The sequence below is a fragment of the Genypterus blacodes genome, unplaced genomic scaffold (assembly GCF_046128005.1).
Source record: "Genypterus blacodes isolate CSIRO-AG114 ecotype Tasmania unplaced genomic scaffold, CSIRO-AGI_Gbla_v1 ptg000112l_1, whole genome shotgun sequence".
In the NCBI taxonomy this organism is placed as follows: domain Eukaryota; kingdom Metazoa; phylum Chordata; class Actinopteri; order Ophidiiformes; family Ophidiidae; genus Genypterus; species Genypterus blacodes.
Genome location: NW_027466916.1, coordinates 1,746,430 through 1,767,315, shown reverse-complemented (window position 1 = coordinate 1,767,315; position 20,886 = coordinate 1,746,430). Strand labels below are relative to the sequence as shown.

General features: G+C 48.1%; 4 protein-coding genes across 5 annotated transcripts; 3 read left to right on the top strand and 1 right to left on the bottom strand.

The window, feature by feature from the left end:
* The first annotated feature begins 46 nt into the window (after positions 1-46).
* On the top strand, positions 47-2,421 carry LOC143009585 (NPC intracellular cholesterol transporter 2-like). Its single transcript, XM_076161618.1, has 5 exons — positions 47-145; positions 332-431; positions 741-848; positions 940-1,112; positions 1,445-2,421. Exons 2-5 carry the CDS (start codon positions 350-352, stop codon positions 1,529-1,531), a joined length of 450 nt encoding a protein of 149 aa, XP_076017733.1. The 5' UTR covers positions 47-145; positions 332-349; the 3' UTR covers positions 1,532-2,421.
* On the bottom strand, positions 1,575-4,913 carry gskip (gsk3b interacting protein). The gene is made up of 3 exons (XM_076161619.1): positions 4,774-4,913; positions 3,305-3,550; positions 1,575-3,223 (listed from the first exon to the last, which is right to left on the bottom strand). Exons 2-3 carry the CDS (start codon positions 3,545-3,547, stop codon positions 3,065-3,067), a joined length of 402 nt encoding a protein of 133 aa, XP_076017734.1. The 5' UTR covers positions 3,548-3,550; positions 4,774-4,913; the 3' UTR covers positions 1,575-3,064.
* Positions 4,914-5,053: 140 nt separating this feature from the next.
* atg2b (autophagy related 2B) lies at positions 5,054-17,885 on the top strand. Of its 2 annotated transcripts, none has more exons than XM_076161613.1 (43): positions 5,054-5,134; positions 5,783-6,186; positions 6,287-6,449; positions 6,568-6,720; positions 6,806-6,908; positions 7,222-7,378; positions 7,465-7,644; positions 7,730-7,826; positions 7,922-8,086; positions 8,215-8,366; positions 8,650-8,761; positions 8,912-9,155; positions 9,240-9,402; positions 9,506-9,598; positions 9,745-9,933; positions 10,041-10,311; positions 10,394-10,502; positions 10,594-10,795; positions 11,088-11,230; positions 11,325-11,482; positions 11,590-11,765; positions 11,868-12,018; positions 12,124-12,326; positions 12,416-12,496; positions 12,587-12,693; positions 12,777-12,869; positions 12,954-13,024; positions 13,119-13,195; positions 13,286-13,456; positions 13,559-13,703; positions 13,790-13,989; positions 14,107-14,336; positions 14,430-14,547; positions 14,634-14,825; positions 14,911-15,012; positions 15,093-15,171; positions 15,260-15,470; positions 15,560-15,629; positions 15,724-15,806; positions 15,929-16,050; positions 16,148-16,302; positions 16,396-16,545; positions 16,644-17,885. In XM_076161613.1, the coding sequence occupies exons 2-43, from the start codon at positions 6,025-6,027 to the stop codon at positions 16,872-16,874; spliced, it is 6,234 nt and encodes a 2,077-aa protein (XP_076017728.1). In that variant the 5' UTR covers positions 5,054-5,134; positions 5,783-6,024; the 3' UTR covers positions 16,875-17,885. The 2 variants fall into 2 exon arrangements, with proteins under 2 accessions (XP_076017728.1, XP_076017727.1); XM_076161612.1 differs by having other exon boundaries at positions 5,745-6,186.
* Positions 17,886-18,171: 286 nt separating this feature from the next.
* On the top strand, positions 18,172-20,340 carry noxred1 (NADP-dependent oxidoreductase domain containing 1). Its single transcript, XM_076161521.1, has 6 exons — positions 18,172-18,329; positions 18,630-18,808; positions 18,984-19,164; positions 19,254-19,408; positions 19,821-20,019; positions 20,185-20,340. Exons 1-6 carry the CDS (start codon positions 18,172-18,174, stop codon positions 20,330-20,332), a joined length of 1,020 nt encoding a protein of 339 aa, XP_076017636.1. The 3' UTR covers positions 20,333-20,340.
* Positions 20,341-20,886: the final 546 nt, after the last annotated feature.

Genomic DNA, 20,886 nt, shown 5'->3' with positions numbered 1-20,886 from the left:
ATATAGCTAGCCAATCCCAGCTAGAAATAGCAGGGATTATTCGTGACTGGCCAATAGCGTAGCTGGAAAACGGCAATATAAGCGAGTCACAGTCGCGTGATGTTGTGAAGTCAGAGGTCCGAAGCGGAAGTATTTTAAAGGAAAGGTAAGAAGACGAAGTGACGTGTACTTTGATTCTCTGGACTCTTTAGTTACTTAATGTTTGAAAGTTTGTTTTTCGTTGGTAACCTCCATAGTTAATCTTCATAATCGCTGTTTAACAGATTTATTTCGTCAAACACACGGTCAATATGCCTGAATGAGTTTCGCTTCATGTTTGGTCTCGTTTTAGGTTCATACTCACACAAACATGGATGTCTGGACGTGTTTCTTGGCTTTGTTCTCCTTGATGGCGCTCACCTGTGCGCAGCCGGTTGTCTTCAAGGACTGTGGTGAGTTATGTTTGAGTACATTGTGTTATCACTTGACTTAACTCGGCTTTAGAAACCAGTCAGGAAGCGTCGGGTGGTTCTTAATTGCTGTGGCAGTTTTTGAACGAGTCATGTAGATGAAATGTACTTAGTTGCAGAATTTGGAACCTGCATGGCAGAATTTTAAATAAACGAATTCTGTTACATTGTCAAAGTAAAACGTACCCTCTGTTTAATCTGACTGTTTCTGTTTACTTTTGGATGATTTATTAGTCCAGAAATGCCAAACCTCTTCCATTTCGACTAAATTAACCCTTTGTTGCTCTCCAGGTTCTGTTTCTGGCAAAGTGGACCAGGTGAACATCGCGCCCTGTCCCAAACAGCCATGCCAGCTACACAAAGGCCAGTCCTACAGCGTCAACGTGACTTTCAACAGTGGTGAGTGGCCTCGATCCCTCGGTGTTTCCCCAGGCACAGTGAGCCTGAATGGTGCTTATCTAAAGCCTTGATGCCTGTGTTTATCATGCAGCTGTGGAGAGCACCACCAGCAAAGCGGTGGTCCATGGGGTCATTGGCGGCGTGCCCATCCCGTTCCCCATTCCCACCGACGATGGCTGCAAGTCTGGAATCGAGTGTCCCATCCAGCAGCTGAAGACCTATAACTATGTGAACGCACTGCCCGTGAAGGAAGGCTATCCCTCAGTAAGTAACAAAGGACTTCTGTTTGGTATAACTTCATTTATTGTTGGTCATTGGTAGATTAAAGAGGTAGATCATTTCAAGGGTGTTTAAATAGTTTTTGTAGGCAACACTGATAACTTTCTGTACCTTGACACTTTGTCCCATGTTGTCATAGCCTTAACATTTTATTAAGAAAAGCAATGATGTGCACGTTACCCTTTGAAGCCTATAAACCAGTCCCAGGTCTGTTTTCACTCATGCAACAGTGCACTCCCTGTTGAGGTTATGATCAGATGTCTTGTTTCCCCTTTTTGTGATCTGTTTGTGCTGATCACTGTCTGTTGGGTTTGCAGCTGAAGCTCGTTGTGAAATGGGAACTGAAGGACTCCAACAACCAAGACCTGTTCTGCATCTTGTTCCCAATTCAGATTGTGAGCTAAACCAACAGCTGTACAACTAGGGTTTGGTTTTCTTTCTCAAAGGGATTCACTGTAATAGTAAAATGATTCTAATGCCATTTTATTCCATCACACTGATCTCAAGGCTTAGTTTCTTTCACCAGTTTGCAAGACTTACTTTGCAAAGCAGCCATTTGGAACACAGTTTTTCTGCCTGATTTGTTGTTGTGACATAAACTTCATGTTTGTATGAATGCTGCACTTTGATCTGCAGTCCCCCACTGTGCAAATGTCTTGGTGGCTGCTGTGTAGTCAGAAAACATACATGTGCACTTTCTTTCTTTCCTGAAACGTTTAATACTACTGCATTGGTCTCCTACTAAAAAAAGGAATTTTGTAAATGAAAAAAGTTCTAATTCTAATAAAGACAGAACATTTACCTCATTCTGTTTCATGTAGATTTTTGCACACAAGTGAATGTCTTCAGGATCATTACACCAATGTGCTGCACCTCACAATTGCGCTCCACTCTTGTTTGCAGGGCGTTTAGAACTTGCTGTGACTTCTATCTGATTTGAAGTCGTGTGCATGTGATCCTGAAGGATGCCTAATCAGATGTAACACTTTGAAGTCAGACCTTGAATTGTTTCCTGTGACATTTCACAGTAATCTCATGAGAAGGAACTGTAGAGAGACTGACGTGCTTTAGAGAATTTATTGATCTGAGTAAAGGCCAGCAGCAAGAAATGACTGAATGCAAAACAAGTTTAACACTGAAGGATGATTAGGTCACATGTACAATAAAACAAACTCACAACATAAAGCAGCTTTTAGAGTTCTCGCCATAAAATGAAGCAAAAGTTTGATCAGGTGATTTTGAACCTTCGTGCACGATCTTGATACTTCTGTTGCAGACATTTAAAAAAAAACAATCTCCCAATATCTGCACTGATATCTAAACGAGTGCTTTCAAAGTGGGAAGTGAAACTGGTCTTTTACTTCTATTCTTTTAAAAACATGAGCTGTGAAATGAGCCTCACTAAAATTCATGAATGTAATTGTGGAAGCAAAGTCAGTCATTAAGGCATTATACAGTCTATACAAGTAATGGAATTCATAGATAGCTTTGGCTCTGAGATGCCAGTTGAATATGAATAACTTCAATGCATGAGCAGAGAAGAAACCGACCACAGCTTTAGTACGAGCAGAGCAGAAGGAAAGAGGAACGCTGACTGTCTGCTTCTTTCTCACATCACTTTTGTACAAAAAGGGTGCAGCTTTATAAAAACATTTGCGGTCACAACTTCCTAACACTCGGAGGCTGGAAGATCGTGCCGAAGTCGAAACGAGACAATTTCCCAGCCGACCCCACATTGCCGATCCTTCAATCATAACTGAAATAACAGACGGAAAATCGCTCACTGATATGAAAGTCGGAACATAAGGAGGTTGACAGGGAACAGTGATAGGTAACAGGTTGATATCTAACCGGTGTTATTGTTGGCTCATATCCCACAACGATCATACCATCAAACCTAATTATGCTTTTACAACTTCAGTAGCTTGTCGGTGGTTTTAATGCCCGTTTTGTTTCAACCGCTCCAGCCGCTGGAGCAAAGCGTTCCCAAAGGCTTCTCTGTATCCTGGACTCAGAGTGTCCAGGAGGGAGTAAACAGTCTCATGATACGGGGAGCTCAGATCTTCATCCACGTGATCAAAGGAGTAGCTCGCCACCTGTTTTGGCAGAAAGGAGGGGTTTAATGTAAAAGCCTGCACCGTTAGGAATGAAAGCCTGAGTCCTGTGCGTCTCCTTACCCTCAGCCCGGCCTCTGTGAGCTCCAGACAGTAGCGGTTTCTCTCTCTGGTCTCAACGTTTATGTAGGCCACGTCTGAAGCGCTGTTGAGGCTTGACGACACATACATCTCTGTGACCGCAAACATCACGTCGCTGACCACCGCCTCGGCCTCCAGTCTCATGTCCTTGACGTCGCCGAGCTGAACGCAGTCCTCATCGTATGACGAGACGATGGCGTCCTCGGGCTGGCAGTCTACCTCCATCCCCTTATACAACACAGAACAGCAACACTATCTCAGAATGTTATACGTAGTTGGAAACTTCCTGTTCAACTGTGCCTATAACATCTGGATGTAAACAGTCAGCGATCTTAGCTACTTTGTAACTGAATTGTAAACTTTTATTGCCTGAAATCGCACTCAAAAAACAGAACGCAGCTAAATGTTCTGCAACCAGGTTTGACCTCATCTATTTTGATACATTGTAACCTTTGTGTTAGTGGAAGTGAAAGTTTCTTGGTTCCTCCAGCAAAACCTGTAAACCCATTTTAACTTCTGGAGATAACTAACTATGGCAACATCACAGAGGAGATAGTGTAGAGAGGAGTTGCACAGCTTTTTGCCAACCATATTATCAGGAGTGTACACAATATCTCGAGCACCTCCTTCTTCCCACTGACAACAAAATTCCTTTGTCAGGGCTTTAAACTTGAACATCTTTGATCAATTCAATTCCTGCATTGGAATATTTTCTTTTTTATGGACCAGGTTGCAAATCCAGCAATGTGGTTCCATTTAAGTAAAGTTACATAACAATCTTCCACGGATATGCCTGCAGGGCGTATGTCAGCTGCTGGATTTGCTCGTTGTGATGGTTGATGTCTTTTAGTACAAGGAACTGTTCTTCATGTTTGTCCTGAGTCCTGAAAACTGAGTGGTCATTGTTATGAGAGACAAAGTGCCACCATTGTTTGCACCCTCATGACTGTAATCTGATCGCTTCCTGTACCACCACAGTATCATCTGAATCATTTTAGTTCAGTGTTTCTACAGCATCACAGCCTGCGCCACAAACTGACTAATACCGTCATCCCATTATCCGCACCACAGCGGCACCCTGAGGACACTTTAAGAAGGCAGCTGCTGGTTAGCTGAGGGCAAAGCCTCTCGCTGTCATTGCAGACATCTCACGGCTCATTAAGTTTGTGAATAAAACACCAACTTTGCCTTAATGCGCAGAGTCATACGTCTGTAACTACACCGGTCTGACTAGCTTATGTTGACGGTTAAACATAAACACCATGTTGTGGTGATTGAAAGAGAACTAGCCCACAGTCCATCGGCCACCATGCGGGTCATAGCTACGCGTATGTCGCCCACATGGTTGACACGTACCTTAACAATTTGAATTGTAATGAAATGTTTTATCTCACGATGTTACAACAACATAAAAAGTCGTTTATGTAGCGACTTAGCGCCCATCGTCTTACCTCCTTGCTGCCTGCGTGCTTCCGGCTTTAGGAATGTTCCAGCCCACCCGAGGACGCTTCCGTGGAGATGGTGTGGACAACTGAGCGGCGCCTGAACGCTACATCAACTCTATATGTTTAAAAGCACAATTAACCAGCGGCAGACGGTGAGTTAACATTATATATCCACGTCACCTCCCACTATCCATTTTATTTTTGTATAAATAACCACTTTAGAAAGACCTCTGACTAAATTATCCCATGAAAGACGGTCCGGCCATGTTGTGACGTCACTATCCCCTCCTTGGTGTTCGTGTTTGCCCGCCCCACAGTAAGCAGTGTGCGGAGTCATGAAAGTGTTTGTAAACAACTCAGACAGAAGGTAACTTGAAGAGCTGGACTCATATCTGCGCCTCCGCGTGTTTAACCCACGCGTGTTGGCGCCCGTTACGGCCGGGTGTGTTTGTGTGTGAGTGAGTTAGCTGTCACTAACGAGTCTGAGGCTAACTTGACTAATGTTTTCTTTATGTGTCAGTTAGCTAACTAGCATGCTAATGATAGCTGCATGTACATTAGGTAGCCAAATGTTGGCTAGGTAGCGCCGCCGTAGCTCCATAGATAAGGCTGACAGGCTATTTAGCGCCTAGCCGCGGCGTTGCTAGCTGGCTACATAGCGTGTCTTTGTCTAGCCAGCTGCAGAAGCCGCTCCGGGCGCCTGTTTGGGTTGACAGCTCCGTTGACACCGCTGCAGTGAGTGTACACAGCTAGATAGCTCATGACTGGCAAATCTGTGCCGCGGTAAAAACACATTTCGCAAGTGCGCCTGAGCGGCTCACGATGCTCCAAGCTAGAAGAGAGGAGCGAGTGTGAGGTGACAACAACAGCGAGTCATCCAGGACGAGTTTATTAAACCAAGCAGCCTGTTTTATTTTTCTGAAGGATTCAAAGTTGCACGGCTCCGGGTTTGTGAACAACATCTCGTGTCGTGTCAGATTACAGAGCGGCCACCATCTGTGTTTGTCTCCTGTAGGCGCATCAAACTGGAGTCGGACCACTCACCGCACAGAACCCTGAGAGTCAGCACGTCCTCCGCGGGGTCCCGGAGTCTGGGACATGAAGGATGTTTAAGCTCCAGGTTTAAGAATGTCTTTAGACCCACAGGATGACAGAACTATAACACACGCTGCTCGCTCATAGCCGCACCTGTAGCGTTTCTCCGGCAGAGTTCTCTCACACACAAAATCCTGAGCCCGCTGCACTAATTCGGTTAAGATGCCGTGGCCATTTTCGGAGTCCATCAAGAAGCGGGCTTGTCGGTACCTCCTGCACCGTTACCTAGGCAACTTCCTGCAGGAGAAGCTGAGCTTGGATCAACTCAGCTTAGACCTCTATCAAGGCACTGGGTCCCTCGCACAAGTCCCCCTGGATAAATGGGTACATGGAGTGTTTGTTTATTTCTCATATTCTATCAGTTGAAGCATGAAGTCTGTGTGAGCCTGAAGAAGGTGTGAGCAGTGTGTGTTTCCTCCCTCAGTCTCTGAACGAACTCCTGGAGACAGCAGATGCCCCCTTTGAGGTAATCGAGGGCTTTATACAAACTATCTCTCTGACCGTGCCATGGGCGGCTCTACTGCAGGAGAACTGTGCCCTGGAGGTCAAAGGTCTGGAGATGGTGTTCAGACCAAGACCCAGAGCAGGTAAGGAGATCCTGCTACAACACAGTCTGTCTTAAGGGTTAGGGATCTGTGAGAAACGTATATTACAATGTTATATGGACTGTTTTAGTTGAATGTAACCCCCTGGTTGTTCCTCCAGCGTCTGGCATGGAGCCGATGTGCTGGTCCAGTTTCATGACCAGTAGCATGCAGCTTGCCAAAGAATGTCTGAGCCAGAGACTGACTGATGACACAGGAGAGAGCTTCCAGCCCTTTGAAGGATTAGAGAAGTTTGCAGAAACCATAGAGACGGGTACGTTATGTCTACTGTCACTCCTGACCAAGCTGTCACCAACCCAGGTGTGCTGAACCGTTTCTAATCATATCCTCTTTTGCAGTTCTAAGAAGAGTGAAAGTGACATTTATAGATACGGTTCTTAGAGTCGAACACGTGCCAGAAAACTCTAAAACTGGAATCGCCCTCGAGATTCGAATCAACAAGTAAGTTTGAACAGTCAGCTGGACAACAGTTCAACATAATGTCCAAGTAAAGCCAGTAAAAAGTAAAAGCCATTATCCTATATTGAGTACTTGTCAAATCTTTGTTAATCACAACAAGAAGAGGTGTAGATGAGAAGCAAACAGGATGATAAAAGCTTTGAGACAGTTGAGATGGAGACGATTAAAAGAGCTGACAGCTCCATTTCAGGGAGATTCCCTGTCGGCAGCTTGAATGCAGGTCACGTCTCTGTGCATCAGTGCTCACTGGCTCAGAGTGCTCGTCAAGCTAATTGGGTTTTGTGATGGTGTGCAGAATTGTTTACTGTGATGAAACCGGCGAGGAGAGTTCCAACGTACATCAGCCAACCACGTTTGCACACAAGAACCTGCAGATGGAAGGAGTCACCATATTCTGGGACGAGTTCTCTGACGGTTCCCGCGCCGGTTTGAAATCTTCACCCACTCCAGCGGTGGGTGTCCGCTCATAACCTTAGACATTACAGAGTTGTACATTTGTTCGTGTGTTTTACATCCTGGTGTCTCTTTTGGTCCCCAGGAGACGGAGGCAAAGCTCTCCCCCAGCTGGAACCCCAAAATCATATGTGAGCCTCATCCCCAGTTCACAGAGCCTCTGTCCTCCTCCACACCATTTGAGCCTATGCAGGTCGGGAGCCTCAGTGGTAAAATCGAGTTGTCCCTCACCCTGAAGAACAACCTGTCTATGCCTGGAGCAAAGGTACGGAACACTGGGAGAGTACAAACGTTCCACAGGACACGTTGTTGTTGTCGTGCTGATAATCGGACTGTGCGTTCCTTTTCAGCTGGATGTTGTGGGACATATTGACACACTGATCCTTCTGCTGTCCCCACGACAAGTTCACCTTCTTCTGGACATGTTTGGCTCAGTCTCTGGTGGAGGTAAGCACCCGTCTGTTCAGAGTATCAGACAGGAATGCAATTTAACAACCTGGAGAGACAGACTGAGTGGAGTGTTTGTTCCTTTGTGCGTTAAGGAGCCCAGGTGTGGGCGAAGGATCGGAGGAACCGACCAATCCAGCAAGAGGACGAGTATCGCCTCCACTTGGAGTTGAACCGATGTCTGAAGAAGGACACGGCCATGCCAGGACCAGACCCCGACCTCTTTGACAGCCACAATACCAGAACTGGGTCGAGTCGAGGTCCGACTGAATCACCATCATCCAATCCAGTCAATCCTGTCAAACAGATCTGGTGTCACGATCACGTCTCTCTAATATAGCTTTCTGTTTCCTCTTCTTTCTCCATGTGTAATCCATCCTACCTGTAGAGGAAGTCTTCTTCTCCATGGCGGACATGGACATGTCTCATAGTCTGTCATCGCTCCCTCCTCTGGGTGAGCCTCCTACTGTGGACTTGGACTTGTCCCTCAATAGCAACTACTCTGCCTCGCCGGGAGAATCTCCCTCTGGAAATGCAGCAGTACGTCTCCACCTTTCTGACCAATCCTCTTATTATCATCTAACAATATACAACAACGTTCAGCAAGTTTATATGAGTCTGGTGAAATCTGTGTGTGTGTGTGTGTGTGTGTGTGTGTGTGTGTGTGTGTGTGTGTGTGTGTGTGTGTGTGTGTGTGTGTGTGTGTGTGTGTGTGTGTGTGTGTGTGTGTGTGTGTGTGTGTGTGTGTGTGTGTGTGTGTGTGTGTGTGTGTGTGTGTGTGTGTGTGTGTGTGTGTGTGTGTGTGTGTGTGTGTGTTCTGTAGGCGCTGTGGGATGATTATATGGATGTACCGCGACAAAGAGAGAAACAGGCCAATGAGACTCCAGTCCTGTCCCGTGATCCACTTCTCCCTCAGAAGTTACTGAGACAAACTTGTAAGAACCAAAAGAAATAATTACAAACAATCCTACAAAATCTATGGCTGAATGTCTGAACTGTTCTGAACTATGAACTATTTACAAATGAGATCTTGCACTTCTCACCACAGTGTGAATGAATTCTAAGCTGCCTTTGTTGTGTTTCAGCTCATCCATCCAAAACCCACGGTGACGAGTCAAGGCCTGAGCTGGTTCTGAGGCTGACGCTGAGCAGCCTGGCCGTGTCCGTCCTCCACATAGACCCCCTGCCCCCGTCGGACGCCGCTCCCAGTTCCCTCGGCCCCATGGCTGCAGAGTTCTTCAGCATGGTGGGCCCGGGCCAGCTGCCCCCCGCTACCTTCCTTCAGTCCCGCGCTGTGTTCAACCAGGCCTGCCCCCACGACCACCTCAGGTACACTGCTTGTACTTTGTATGTTGTTACATCTTTTAAGTGGATCGAATGTGTTAATGTGTATGTGTGACCTGGACTCTGCAGGTTCGTGGGCCAGGATCTGAAGATCACCTATGAGCACTGCCAAGGCTCCAGCCTGCGCACGTACAGCACCGACGTCTCCCTGGGCCAGATGGAGCTGCTGGAGTGTCTTTTTCTCTCTGAGGCTGTAAACGGCTGCTCCCAAAAGGGCGTTCAGTACACCGAGGTTAGAGCTCCCAGCAATGACCTGAGAACATCCAGCAAGGCATTGAGCTTTAATAGGTGCAGGTGGTAAAAGAAATATGCTTCATTTCTCTTTCTCCTCTCAGCTCCTGACATTTGACACCAGCTCCAGTGCTGAAGCTCCACTCACCAGCTGCCTTCACCTGCTGTACAAACAGGCCGAGCGCAGAGGCCCTCAGGTAAAAGCTCCTTGACCTGTCCAGTATGAACAACAACAATCCCACATGCACCACCTGCATCAGTGTTATAACTCAGGTTCCAGTCAGTCAGTCAGTCAGTCAGTCAGTCAGTCAGTCAGTCAGTCAGCCTTCCCGTCTGTGTGCAGGGCGGCCAGGTGCGTCTCAGCACCATTCCCCGGAAAGCCGAGATCCAGGTGGAGCTTGGCCCGATGCACTCGGAGCTGGACATCAGCATTGTGGACCGGCTCAACTCACTGCTGCAGCCTCAGAAGCTGGTAACCACGGAGATGATGGCGTCCCACATGTACACGTCGTACAACAAACACGTGAGCTTGGTAAGAGCAGCCCAGGAAGTGAATCTTAGAAACTTTAGAATATGTATGAACTATGGTAAACCCTTTATCTGCCTCTTCTTACCCGTCTTTCTAAACTTGTGTCGCAGCACAAAGCCTTCACAGAGGTCTTCCTCGATGACAGCCGCACTCCGACCAACTGTCACGTGTCGTTGACGGTCAGCGCTCCCTTGCTGCGCCTCGCAATCCGCTTCCCAATTCCCGACCTGCGCTCCGATCAGGAGAGGGGCCCTTGGTTCAAGAAGTCCCTGCAGAAGGAAGTCCTCTACCTGGAGCTGGAGGACCTGGAAGTCAAGACGGAGTTCATGGGCGGCAGCTCTGACCAAACCAAGATGGAGCTCACCTTCAGGGAGCTCACCGGTATGTTGGCCCAGAACGAAGCTGCCCTCTATAGAATTCTTCTAAATGTGGAACTGCTGTTTACTTTTTGCCATTTCCACAGGAAAGTTCCAGGAGGAGCAGGACCAGCCAGCTGCCCGCTTCCTCAGAGTGTCCCACACCATGGATGGAGACATGACATCATCTGAAAGTGTCAAATTTGACTGGCCGAGGTACGTTTAGCCAGCAGGTCTTCAAATACGTCCTGTCCCCTGAGGGGTCATGTCCCCCGAGTGCTAAATCTGTCTGTCCTCCGCTGAGCAGAGTCGTACTCAAGATGAACCCCCCTGCGGTCCGTTCCATCCTGGAGCGTGTGACGGCTGAGGACGACGAGGGGGGTGAAGATCAATCCCCCGAGGAGGAAGAGGAAGAGGGAGCCGCTCATTCACTGAAGGACGTCTGCGACTTTGAGAAACCAGAGCCGTCTCCCTTCTCCTCTCGTAGAGTGATGTACGAGAATGAAGAGGTGGGATATTGTCTGTGTACATTTCCAACATTCATTTATTTTTACTTTTATTGCATTGGTTGAAGGTCCTGTAGGTGTTTTTCCAGAGTGTGTGTATGTAGGTGGAGACATTAGCATGCAGGTCATCCTCCATGTGGCGTGTTGAGTGCTGTGACTCATACATTATTATAATAACTAGAACAGCTTTGCGCTTTGCCTCATCTGCTCATAGAGCTGGGGGGTGGGGGGAGGCACACACACACACACACACACACACTGTACTGTCTTTACCAAATCCTTGTCTTTCCCTCAGATGGTCATTCCCGGGGATGTTGGTGAGATGACTGAATTCCAGGAAAAAACCATGAACAATTCCCGTTTCATCCTTGAGCTCTGTTTCCCCAACGTGCAACTATCACTGCCCAGCAAAGCCTTCTATGAGAAACTACACAACAGGTCAGGAAGGCTGTAGTTTCAATCCAAACCACTCACTCCAGCAGCTGTCACTCTTGTCTCATGTAAGTTCTCTCTCTCTTTGTTTGTCCCTCAGAATAAATAACGACCTGTTGCTGTGGGAGCCCACCGCTCCGTCTCCAGTGGAGACGGCAGAGAACATGCCCTACGGAGTGGGACTCTCCGTCGCCAGCCAGCTGATCAACACCTACTCCAAAGACAGCTTCAGTCAGTTCCGCTCCACCGGTCCAGAGGGTGAGAGAGCAGAAACCTCCTTTAGCGCTCTGTGATGTTCTGATAGAAGGTCACCTGGTAGCTTAGGCGCTGGCTGAGATGGTTTGTGTTTGTGTTTGTGCTTGCAGAGGAGACCAGCGGCTCTGAGGAGGAGAACATGCAGTACTACGCCCCCGCCTCTGACCTGGGGTTCAGGACTCGCAGGAAGAAGAAGCCCAAGGCCCAGAGCAAGACCTCCCAGAGCCTGTTCTCCGTCATCCTCAGTGTCAATCACGGTCTGGTGGCTCTTCAGACCAACGCCAAGGTGACCAGACAGACCTCTGTGCTACCAACGTCCTCGCTGTCCTGCTTTATTCGGGGCGTTTTGTGTGGTTATTGGACATGATATGCAATCTTTCTTTTCTAGAAGGAGGATAAGGCGGTGCTGAAAAACAAACATGGCGAGTTCTGGTTGGAGGTGAGAAATGCAGTGTTGTTCAGCGTGACGCAGTATGAAGGCTACAAAGATCAACACTACATCTGCTTCCACACCAGCAACATCTGCATGTATCACCAAGGTAACCAGGAGGGACCACATCTAAAGATCCATAATGTATCATCATTTTATATCTAAGGAGACATTTCACAGCTGAATCATGTCCCACTCTGTCCATCTTCTTCAGGACTGGTGGAAGGAGGCGCCTTAGTCTCAGACGTGAAGTTGCCGTGCAGGACTCACCCCCACTGGCTGGAGCCAAGCATCTACCAGTCTGAGACGTCTCCCGACCGCTCCTCCACCCTCTCTGAGGGCATCGGGCTGGAGGCCGGCAGCATGCTGTCCGTCGCCGTCAAAGTCTCCTCCCAGAATACGGAACGTAACGTCAAAGTAGGCGCCCTCTTTCCAAACGTAGACCCAGCGGCTGAATCTAACCTCTCAGACATCTCACTCCATCTTCTTCCACTGTTTTTACCCAGGAATTCCTTGTTGCCGTGGGAGTAAGAGGAGCCACGCTGCAGCACCGGGTCGTCCCCTCCAGCCTGGGCTGGTACGAGCAGGTAGGAGAACATCTAAAGCACGACGCAACAGAATCAGACATATTTATACTCTGAACTACTCTAACCCACTTTGAAATGATTGTGCGACAGATTGTTGACTTCCTGAGTGTTTCTGACGAGCCTGTGCTGGGTTACACTCCTCCCTCCTCTGTCACCACTCTACACCTACACCTGTGGAGCTGCTCGCTGGACTACAGGTGAAACTACAGCTCAGTCTAACATCTTGTGCTTGTTATCTTTGTGTGTGTGTGTTCTCATCTCTCTGGCTTGCTCCCCTCAGGCCACTTTACCTGCCACTCCGCTCACTGCTGGTTGTGGAGACCTTCAGCATCTCCAGCAGTGTGTCCTTAGACCACTCCTCCTCCACGCTCAGGTATCAGAGGGTGTCAGTCACTGAGCTTCTGCTGATCTAACTGCAGCTTGAATGTGACTGAATGTGTTGTCGATGTGTTTACAGGATAATTTTGGATGAAGCCGCTCTGTTTCTCTCAGATAAGAGTAACGCCGTCTCTGTCAATCTAGTGCGCGGTAAGTAGAGTTCAGTCAAGACTTCGGTTACGATTCTGTAAATGTTTCAAATGTCGGCAGTTAAACGAATCCACGTCTTTGTCTCTTATTGCAGATTATGTCCAAGTGGTGGACATGGGGACGTTAGAGCTGAGGATTACAGCGGTCAAACCTGGACTTGGTGGACACATGGTGAGTTTGCGTCTTTAAATTAACGGTTTTGTCTCTCGTAACATAGAACATTCTTTGATGAACCTGTTCTCCTTTGCCTCTGGGGGAAAGTCTGAGCCCAGGTTTGAGCTGCGCTGCTCCAGCGACGCCATCCACATCAGAACCTGCTCCGACTCCTGCGCCGCCCTCATGAACCTCATCCAGTACGTGGCCAGCTACGGAGACCTGCTCCCCCCTGCTGAGCCGGAGACCAAGCTCAGCGGCACCACACACAGGCCCAAGGTCAGCAGGCGCAACCTTCAGGACAACATGACCGTGTTCTACCTTCACAGAGGAGTTTGGAGCTTTTTAACCATCCTATTGTTCATTTGTGTCTTTGGGCAGGTGGAGTTTTCCAGTCGTCCCACGTCTCAGACCCCCCTGCTGGCTGACACCGAGCAGCAGATGTTGCAGGACCTGATGAGTGAAGCCATGGAGGAGACAGATGGGCAGGTGGCATTAGGACTGCAACAGAATGGGGATAGCTTTGGTACGTGAGGCTGCAGCAAACATTTAAACTCTTCACGTTTTGAACCTAAACGTGACTAAACCTTCTTACTGCCCTGACATCTACAGGGGCACACGAGGAGCGCAACGTGGACCAGGATCCGCCCCGCTCAGACCTGTTCCTGTTCCCAGATGAGAGTGGGAATGTGACCCAGGACCTGAGCCCCATTTACCCCATGCTGCACTCTCCCCTCATCACACCCGTCCCCACCCTGGCTCAGGAGACGGACGACTTCTGCATCCTGGAGACACCGGGCTCCAGAGGAGAGGTGAGGACGTCGCTCCTTCACACAGTCTGGGCCACATAAAAGGATGAGTGCCCGGGTGTGCGTGTGTGTGTGTGTGTGTGTGTGTGTGTGGTGCTGAAATGTAAATACTGGTTTCAGGACCGGGATCAGGAGCCGGTGGTGAAGCTGCTCACCCCCGAGCCCATCCAGATCAAAGACGATCACTTCAGCCAGCCGGTGGACGGGAGCGATTCGGGCCGTGGAGGGATGAACTTTCCCGTACCTGAAGTGCGCTACCTCATCAAGGAGATCTCTGTGGTGTGGCATCTTTACGGAGGGAAGGACTTTGGGAGCGCAGCGTTCACAGCCTCCCCTGCCAGGAGCCGAGGGTGAGACAGGCAGTGTTGGTCTGTACACAGGGCTTCATGTAGACAGAGGGGAACAGACTCGGCTCATCTGTGCTCCTCATGTGCTCCTTACAGATCGACTCCTCACAGCTCCCCCTCACAGACTCCTGTGAGACAGGCCAGGGCTTCAGGACGAGCAGGGGGGGGAAGGGGCCGGAACCCCAACGTCCTGATGGAGATCCAGCTCAGCAAGGTAACCCTCCCTCTGTTCCCTATATTATCTATATGAATGTGTGTTAGGCTGAAGTCACTCACGCTGTTATTCCATCCCTCCTCCAGGTGAGATTTCAGCACGAGGTTTACCCGCAGACCCAGGGGGGTTCCGGCTCGGCCTCGGACCAGGCTGTGTCCCGGCAGGTGTTTGTGGTGCAGGACTTGGAGATTCGAGACAGACTGGCCACGTCCCAGATGAACAAGTTCCTCTACTTGTACTCCAGCAAAGAAATGCCCCGGAAAGCTCATTCCAACATGGTGAGGAGGGTCAACAGGAGCTGCAGGGTTACCCGGGTAACGTCTCCGCCCTGTCCCTAACCTCCTGTGTGCTTTGTCCTCTCAGTTGACGGTGAAGGCGCTGCACATGTGTCCAGAGTCGGGCCAGGCCCCTCAGGAGTGCTGCCTGCGCGTCTCCCTGATGCCTCTGCGCCTCAATATTGATCAGGTATGAGGACCTTCAGTTACATTTCAGAGTTCTGACCATAATGGCTCTAAAGTTCCCTCTCTGTTCTTGTCTGTTTGAAGGACGCGCTGTTCTTCCTGAAGGATTTCTTCTCCAGTCTGGCAGCAGAAGTTGAGTTGTTCTCTCCGCCTGTTCAGGAAGGTAAACCATCTTTCAGAGAAGCTTTGACATTGAGACAGGAGCAGCTCTCCTCTCCTACATGCAACCTAATGACATTGTCCTTCTGCAGTGGTCTTCATATCCACCAAAACCCCCCCCGGCCCTGAGATAACCTGCAGCTTCACCAAGTCCACCGGCAGCAGCCAGGACCCGGCCCCCATCATCTCCGTGCCTGCTCAGAGACGCTTCAGCGCCAACGGCTTCTCCACATCTCGGAGGGATGAATGCAGTGAAAATGAAGCTGCTGCTCCGTCCTTCACAGACCAGCCCATCTTCTTCAGGTCACTGCGCACATAACCTAATGATTCCCTTCTGTAAAAAACATCAAATCGCTCTCCTGTGCTGATAATGTCTCCGTGTCTCTTAACAGGGAGTTCAGGTTTACGTCTGAGGTTCCCATTCGCCTGGATTACCACGGGAAACACGTCTCCATGGAGCAGGTAGGCCGCCTGAGAGGGAGAGGGGGAGATGCGGCAAACTATTGCATTATTGTGTCGATGAATTATGCATGAAAAGATCTGTGCTTTGTTTCAGGGGACTTTTGCAGGGATCATCATCGGGCTGACGCAGCTGAATTGCTCAGAGCTGAAACTGAGACGGTTGTGCTACAGGCAGGGGTACGATCACGCCAGCAGGCTCCAATATGAGACTGTGGCCCTGCAGAGCTTCACTTTATACTGTGTTACTGTCAAGCAAAGCAGCCTCACTTCACTGAGCTTCTTTTCCTCTCTGCTCTCAGGTTATTGGGTGTGGATAAGCTGTTCTCCTATGCAATAAACGAGTGGCTGAATGACATCAAGAAGAACCAGCTGCCCGGGATCCTGGGTGGCGTGGGGCCGATCCACTCCCTGGTGCAGTTAGGTGAGTAGAGCCTCTCCTTCACCCGTCTACTGTGGAGGCCAGGTTAGCTTCTTTCTCCCAGGCGTCCCTGTGTTCTGAGGTGAAGTGTTGTTTCCAGTCCAGGGTTTCAGAGACTTGGTGTGGCTCCCGATCGAGCAGTACAGGAAGGACGGTCGGATAGTCCGCGGGTTTCAGCGCGGCACTGCTTCCTTTGGGACGTCCACCGCCATGGCCGCTCTGGAGCTCACCAACCGGATGGTGCGGACCATACAGGTAAACCTCACGGGCCTCGCTTTGATGTGAAACATGCTGAACTAGACTGGATGAGGCAGGATACACATGTTCCTCTGTCCTCTGTCCCTTTAGGCTGCAGCTGAGACGGCTTATGACATGGTGTCCCCCGTGCCAGATGAGAGAGACACAAAGAGGATTAAAAGGTTTTCACATTACGGCCTGGCTCACCAGCCCGTCGACCTGAGGGAGGGCGTGGCTAAAGCCTACACTGTAGTAAAGGAGGTACGGGAACGGTACATGGAAATGGCTGATAGGAGAAGGAAGTGCGCTTGTTGTTGTTGTTAATGGTGGTTGTGTGTCGTGTCTCTCTCTCTCTCCAGGGCATCACTGACACTGCACTGACCATCTATGACACAGCAACACGGGAGCACGAGCAGCGCGGGATGACCGGGGCGGTGGGCGGCGTCCTCCGCCAGCTGCCCCCGGCCGTGGTTAAACCGCTCATCATGGCCACCGAAGCCACGTCCAACGTGTTAGGAGGGATGAGGAACCAGATCCACCCGGACGCACGGCAGGAGGAGTCTCAGAAGTGGAGGCAAGGAGAGGAGTAACTCTGAATTCTAAAGCAAAGAGCAGAATCGGCCGCCAGTAACGCTCAGTGCTACACGCCGGAAACTTCCTCCAGAGTATTTTTGAAGACGGGACATCTCAGCTTTGGTGTAAATACGATGAAGATCATCTCGTAGGATCTGTGGAGAAGTGAGCCACCGTCATTTGGGCTCACATCCATTTATGTTCCCACGTTTTCCCTCACAGTGCCTTCATGCTTATCAGTATTATCCAACTGTAGCCTACGTTAAATTGACTGGATTAGGGATTAAGGGATTACGACGGATGAAGACTTTTAACGGCAGAGCCACATATCGCCCTCATGTCGATCAATGGCTTTCTAAATGTTAAATTATAAAACGACTAAGAGGTTCTTCTGTGGTGAGACGTGCTGCTCTGTGGTTCCAGCCTCTTTCCCTTACAAACACTTACGTACACATAATACACCCTTAATTTATATAAGGACTCTTAAATGGACCTTGTTATTTACTGTAAATATTCCTAACATGTAACAGTCCATGCAGATATAAGAAAAGGAGCTGAATGTTTTACAGTTATCTCAAAGTTTGTAATCAGCACTTTTTAAGTGACTTGAAAGTTTACTCGCTCACATGATTGACAGCTGAGGGAAGAAACTCCAGTTGTGTTGATACGTTGTTATTTTGAGCTGTGATCAATGTTGCATTATTTGTTATAAAAGCTACTGTTTTGAAACGCTGCCTTTTTATTTGAACATGTTTTTCCATCAGTCTACCGCGAGCTTTGTGTCAGGGTTGAGCCCGACTTTTACAGGAAATCCCATCCGGTCTAGAACCTAAAGTCTTAGGATCCTGCTCATTGGGTTTTGTGAGTCTACTGTATGTTTGTGTTGTTATTGTTGTGATGTGTTGTGGTCACAGTCATTTGATTTGCTCATTACTTTAAGTGGAACTTGACAGTACTGTTTATTGTACATACATGTACAGTCGATCCTGGAATCTGTTTGTTCTCCAAAGGGAAATAAAAACTGTTAATTCCACCTTAATGAAAGGGGGTTTCACTTTCATACACCGGATGTACTGGCCTAACATTTTACAAATAATAAAAAAGTAATTTATTTGACTTTTATTTCAGGTTTTCATTGATCATTGTTTTGCCTCAGGTTAGCTGCTGATGAGTTTTGTTTGTTTTTGCGCTGAGCGACTTTTATTTTGAAATATCATCTGGAGTCCTATTGACTCGTTGCCCATGGTTACGGAGGAAGACGCCGTCATTTGCGGTGTTACGTTGTTTTTTTATGCTTCTTCTCATTTTAATAAGATGGTGGATTTGACCGCAAACCTGAAGAGTTTGTCTTTCGAAAGTGGATTGAGTGATGAAGAGGAGAAACTCCTTCACCTGCGTGAGCGCGCGGCTGGACGTGCAGTCTGCGGCTGCGCACACGCAACTTTTCTGTGCAAACTCCTTCACACACTGAGGTAAAGCATCTGTAAATACACTCTAAACTATTTTCATCTCAGAAATGCGCGTTCTAATGGTATCTTACATCGATAACAATTACGTTTAGACCGACCGGGTTAAAAATGAGACAACGGTGCCCTCTACTGGTGTTATGACACTTATAAGGTGGACTGGCAAGATCCAGCTGTGGCAAGATTGACTCCTGGCCTGACAGAACTGGAGTTTTAGGAGTCCATATGTATATTTTCAGCCTAGAATAGTTTGGGATCCTCCTTTCCTTACTCTCATAACTCAAACACTTGTGCCTTCACGTTCAGAGCTGCCATTAAACGACGCTCAAGCAGAGACTCTGTGGCAATGGGGCAAGATGGTGACCTCTGTGTGGGGATTCTTGGACTGGGTCACCTGGGCAAACAGCTGCTCCTCTCCCTTCGTGAAAAGACTGACATCAAACCATCACACATTAAGATCTCCACCAGAAGACCAGAGTCTGCAGGTACACCACAACAAAACACACACACACATCGATGACGTTTCTGCTCTATAAGTCAGTTTTGATGTTGATTTGTTTGAGTATGAGTGACATCACCCTGCACCCTGACAGTATCAGTTTGCCTGTGAGTGTGTTAGTCACGCTGCCTTTATGTTTTCCTTTTGTGTCCTCATACCAGTGGACTTTGCACAGGGAGGCATTGAATGTTTCTTTGACAACCGCAGACTGGCAGCGTGGGCGCATGTCCTGTTCCTGTGCTGCCGCCCCTCTCACCTCCCCAAAGTCTGCGCTGATCTCCGCCCTCGCCTGCCAAAGCACTGCCTTGTGTACAGCTTCATCTCTGCCGTGCCTGTCAACAGGTACCACCACCACACCTACACACACACAACAGATAGTATTGATTCATTGTGGGTCCATCCCTCACCCCCTCCCCTCCCTTCTCTTCCAGATTAGCACAGCTTCTTGGGCACAGCTTCATTCTCAGACCGCAGTATGGCTTTGTTGCCTGCGACAATGCAAATGTGTGGCGGCCCCCCAGTCGAGTTCCCGTGGCTCTGAGCGAGCCTCTGTGGTCGGAGGCCTCTTGTCCTCTGGCACTGAGCGGTATGTCACGTTTCATGAATGCTGACCGCGGTTACTCCCAGTTTTTTCTTAGCACTCACATTTAAACCCCTCATGTTATATAATTGTTTTAAAAAATCAAACCTATAATCTGTGATAGTACATAAACATACAGTAGCTGATTCCTGGAAGTGACACAGATTGGCTGTCTGCCCTTATGCACACAGATCTCTTTAGATGTTTACATTTCAGTGGCAGAAAAAGGAACCTTAATCTCCAGAAAATCAGCTCTGCGCTCCTAAATTCACTTTGGCTCCTCCCTCGCTGCGGTCTGTCTGAGAAGTGAACATTTTAATTTAGTTGCTATGGAGCTTTACCCTCGGTTTCTCTATATAACATTGATTGAGTTATATAATCCTAATACATTATTAAAGATGACCTTTCTGTTCCATAGGGGGCATTTCCCTGGATCAGTCCTGGGTGTGTGCAGTGCTGTACAGCCTGCTGAATGTCTGCACTTCTGCCAGTGTGGGATCCAGTGACGCTCTGTCACTGATCAACAGCCTCTTTCAAGACAAATGGCAGCACACGGTGGAATTAAACACAGAGAGCTACATCAATTCATCGTGTGCATCTTCCCTTCCTCTACATGAGTAAGTATATGATTCAAAAACACAGAATTGGTTGAAATGTAAATGGGCTTTTCACTACACTGCTTTACTTGGCTGTGTAGCAATGTTCCGCCCTAGCAAACAGAGAGACCAGGAGACATTAAATCATTCTGTATGTTGTTGTTGTTGTTGTTTCATTTCTTTCAGACTTTTCCCATGGATTAACCTGACTGATGCCCAGACCAAGGAGACGCCGCTGTCCAACTTTCTGTCAAGCAGTAAAACGATGCAGCAATGTTTCTCTGCAGCATACAAATCACTGCTGGAGACACCAGTGAGAGCAGGCAGAGATTAACCCTGTCAAACAAGACATTTACATATAGTATCAGATATTATGCAGGAGTGTAATGTGGTTCATTTTCTAATACATTTAAATTTAATCAAATATGAAACATTCATGTGTCATCAGTCACAATGACAAGGAACATAACTCATGTTGATGATGTGATTGTTGGAATGCTGTAGTTGAAGGAATGATAATAAATATGGAATGAATGAAAAGCAGCTTTAAGGTGGTAAACAAATAGCAAACTAGATACAACTACGACTGCTACTACCCACTAGAATCATGGAAAACATTGAAATCTACGAGTGTATCTTGGAAAGACCCACATCCTCCAGCAGAGTACAGTAACCAAGCAAACAGACTTCTCGTAGTGCTCATATTAAGCTTTTTTATATGTAGTTTTAATGGGATTTGAACTTTTTTTATTTTCCTCATACTTGTATGTTGTAGTACTTGCACTAAACAAAAAAAAGTTTTCAGTTAATACAGTCGGGCCACAGAAGCACAAACATCACAATAATCCTTTTTTCCAACTCTTTTATTTCAAAAGTACCGCAATATGA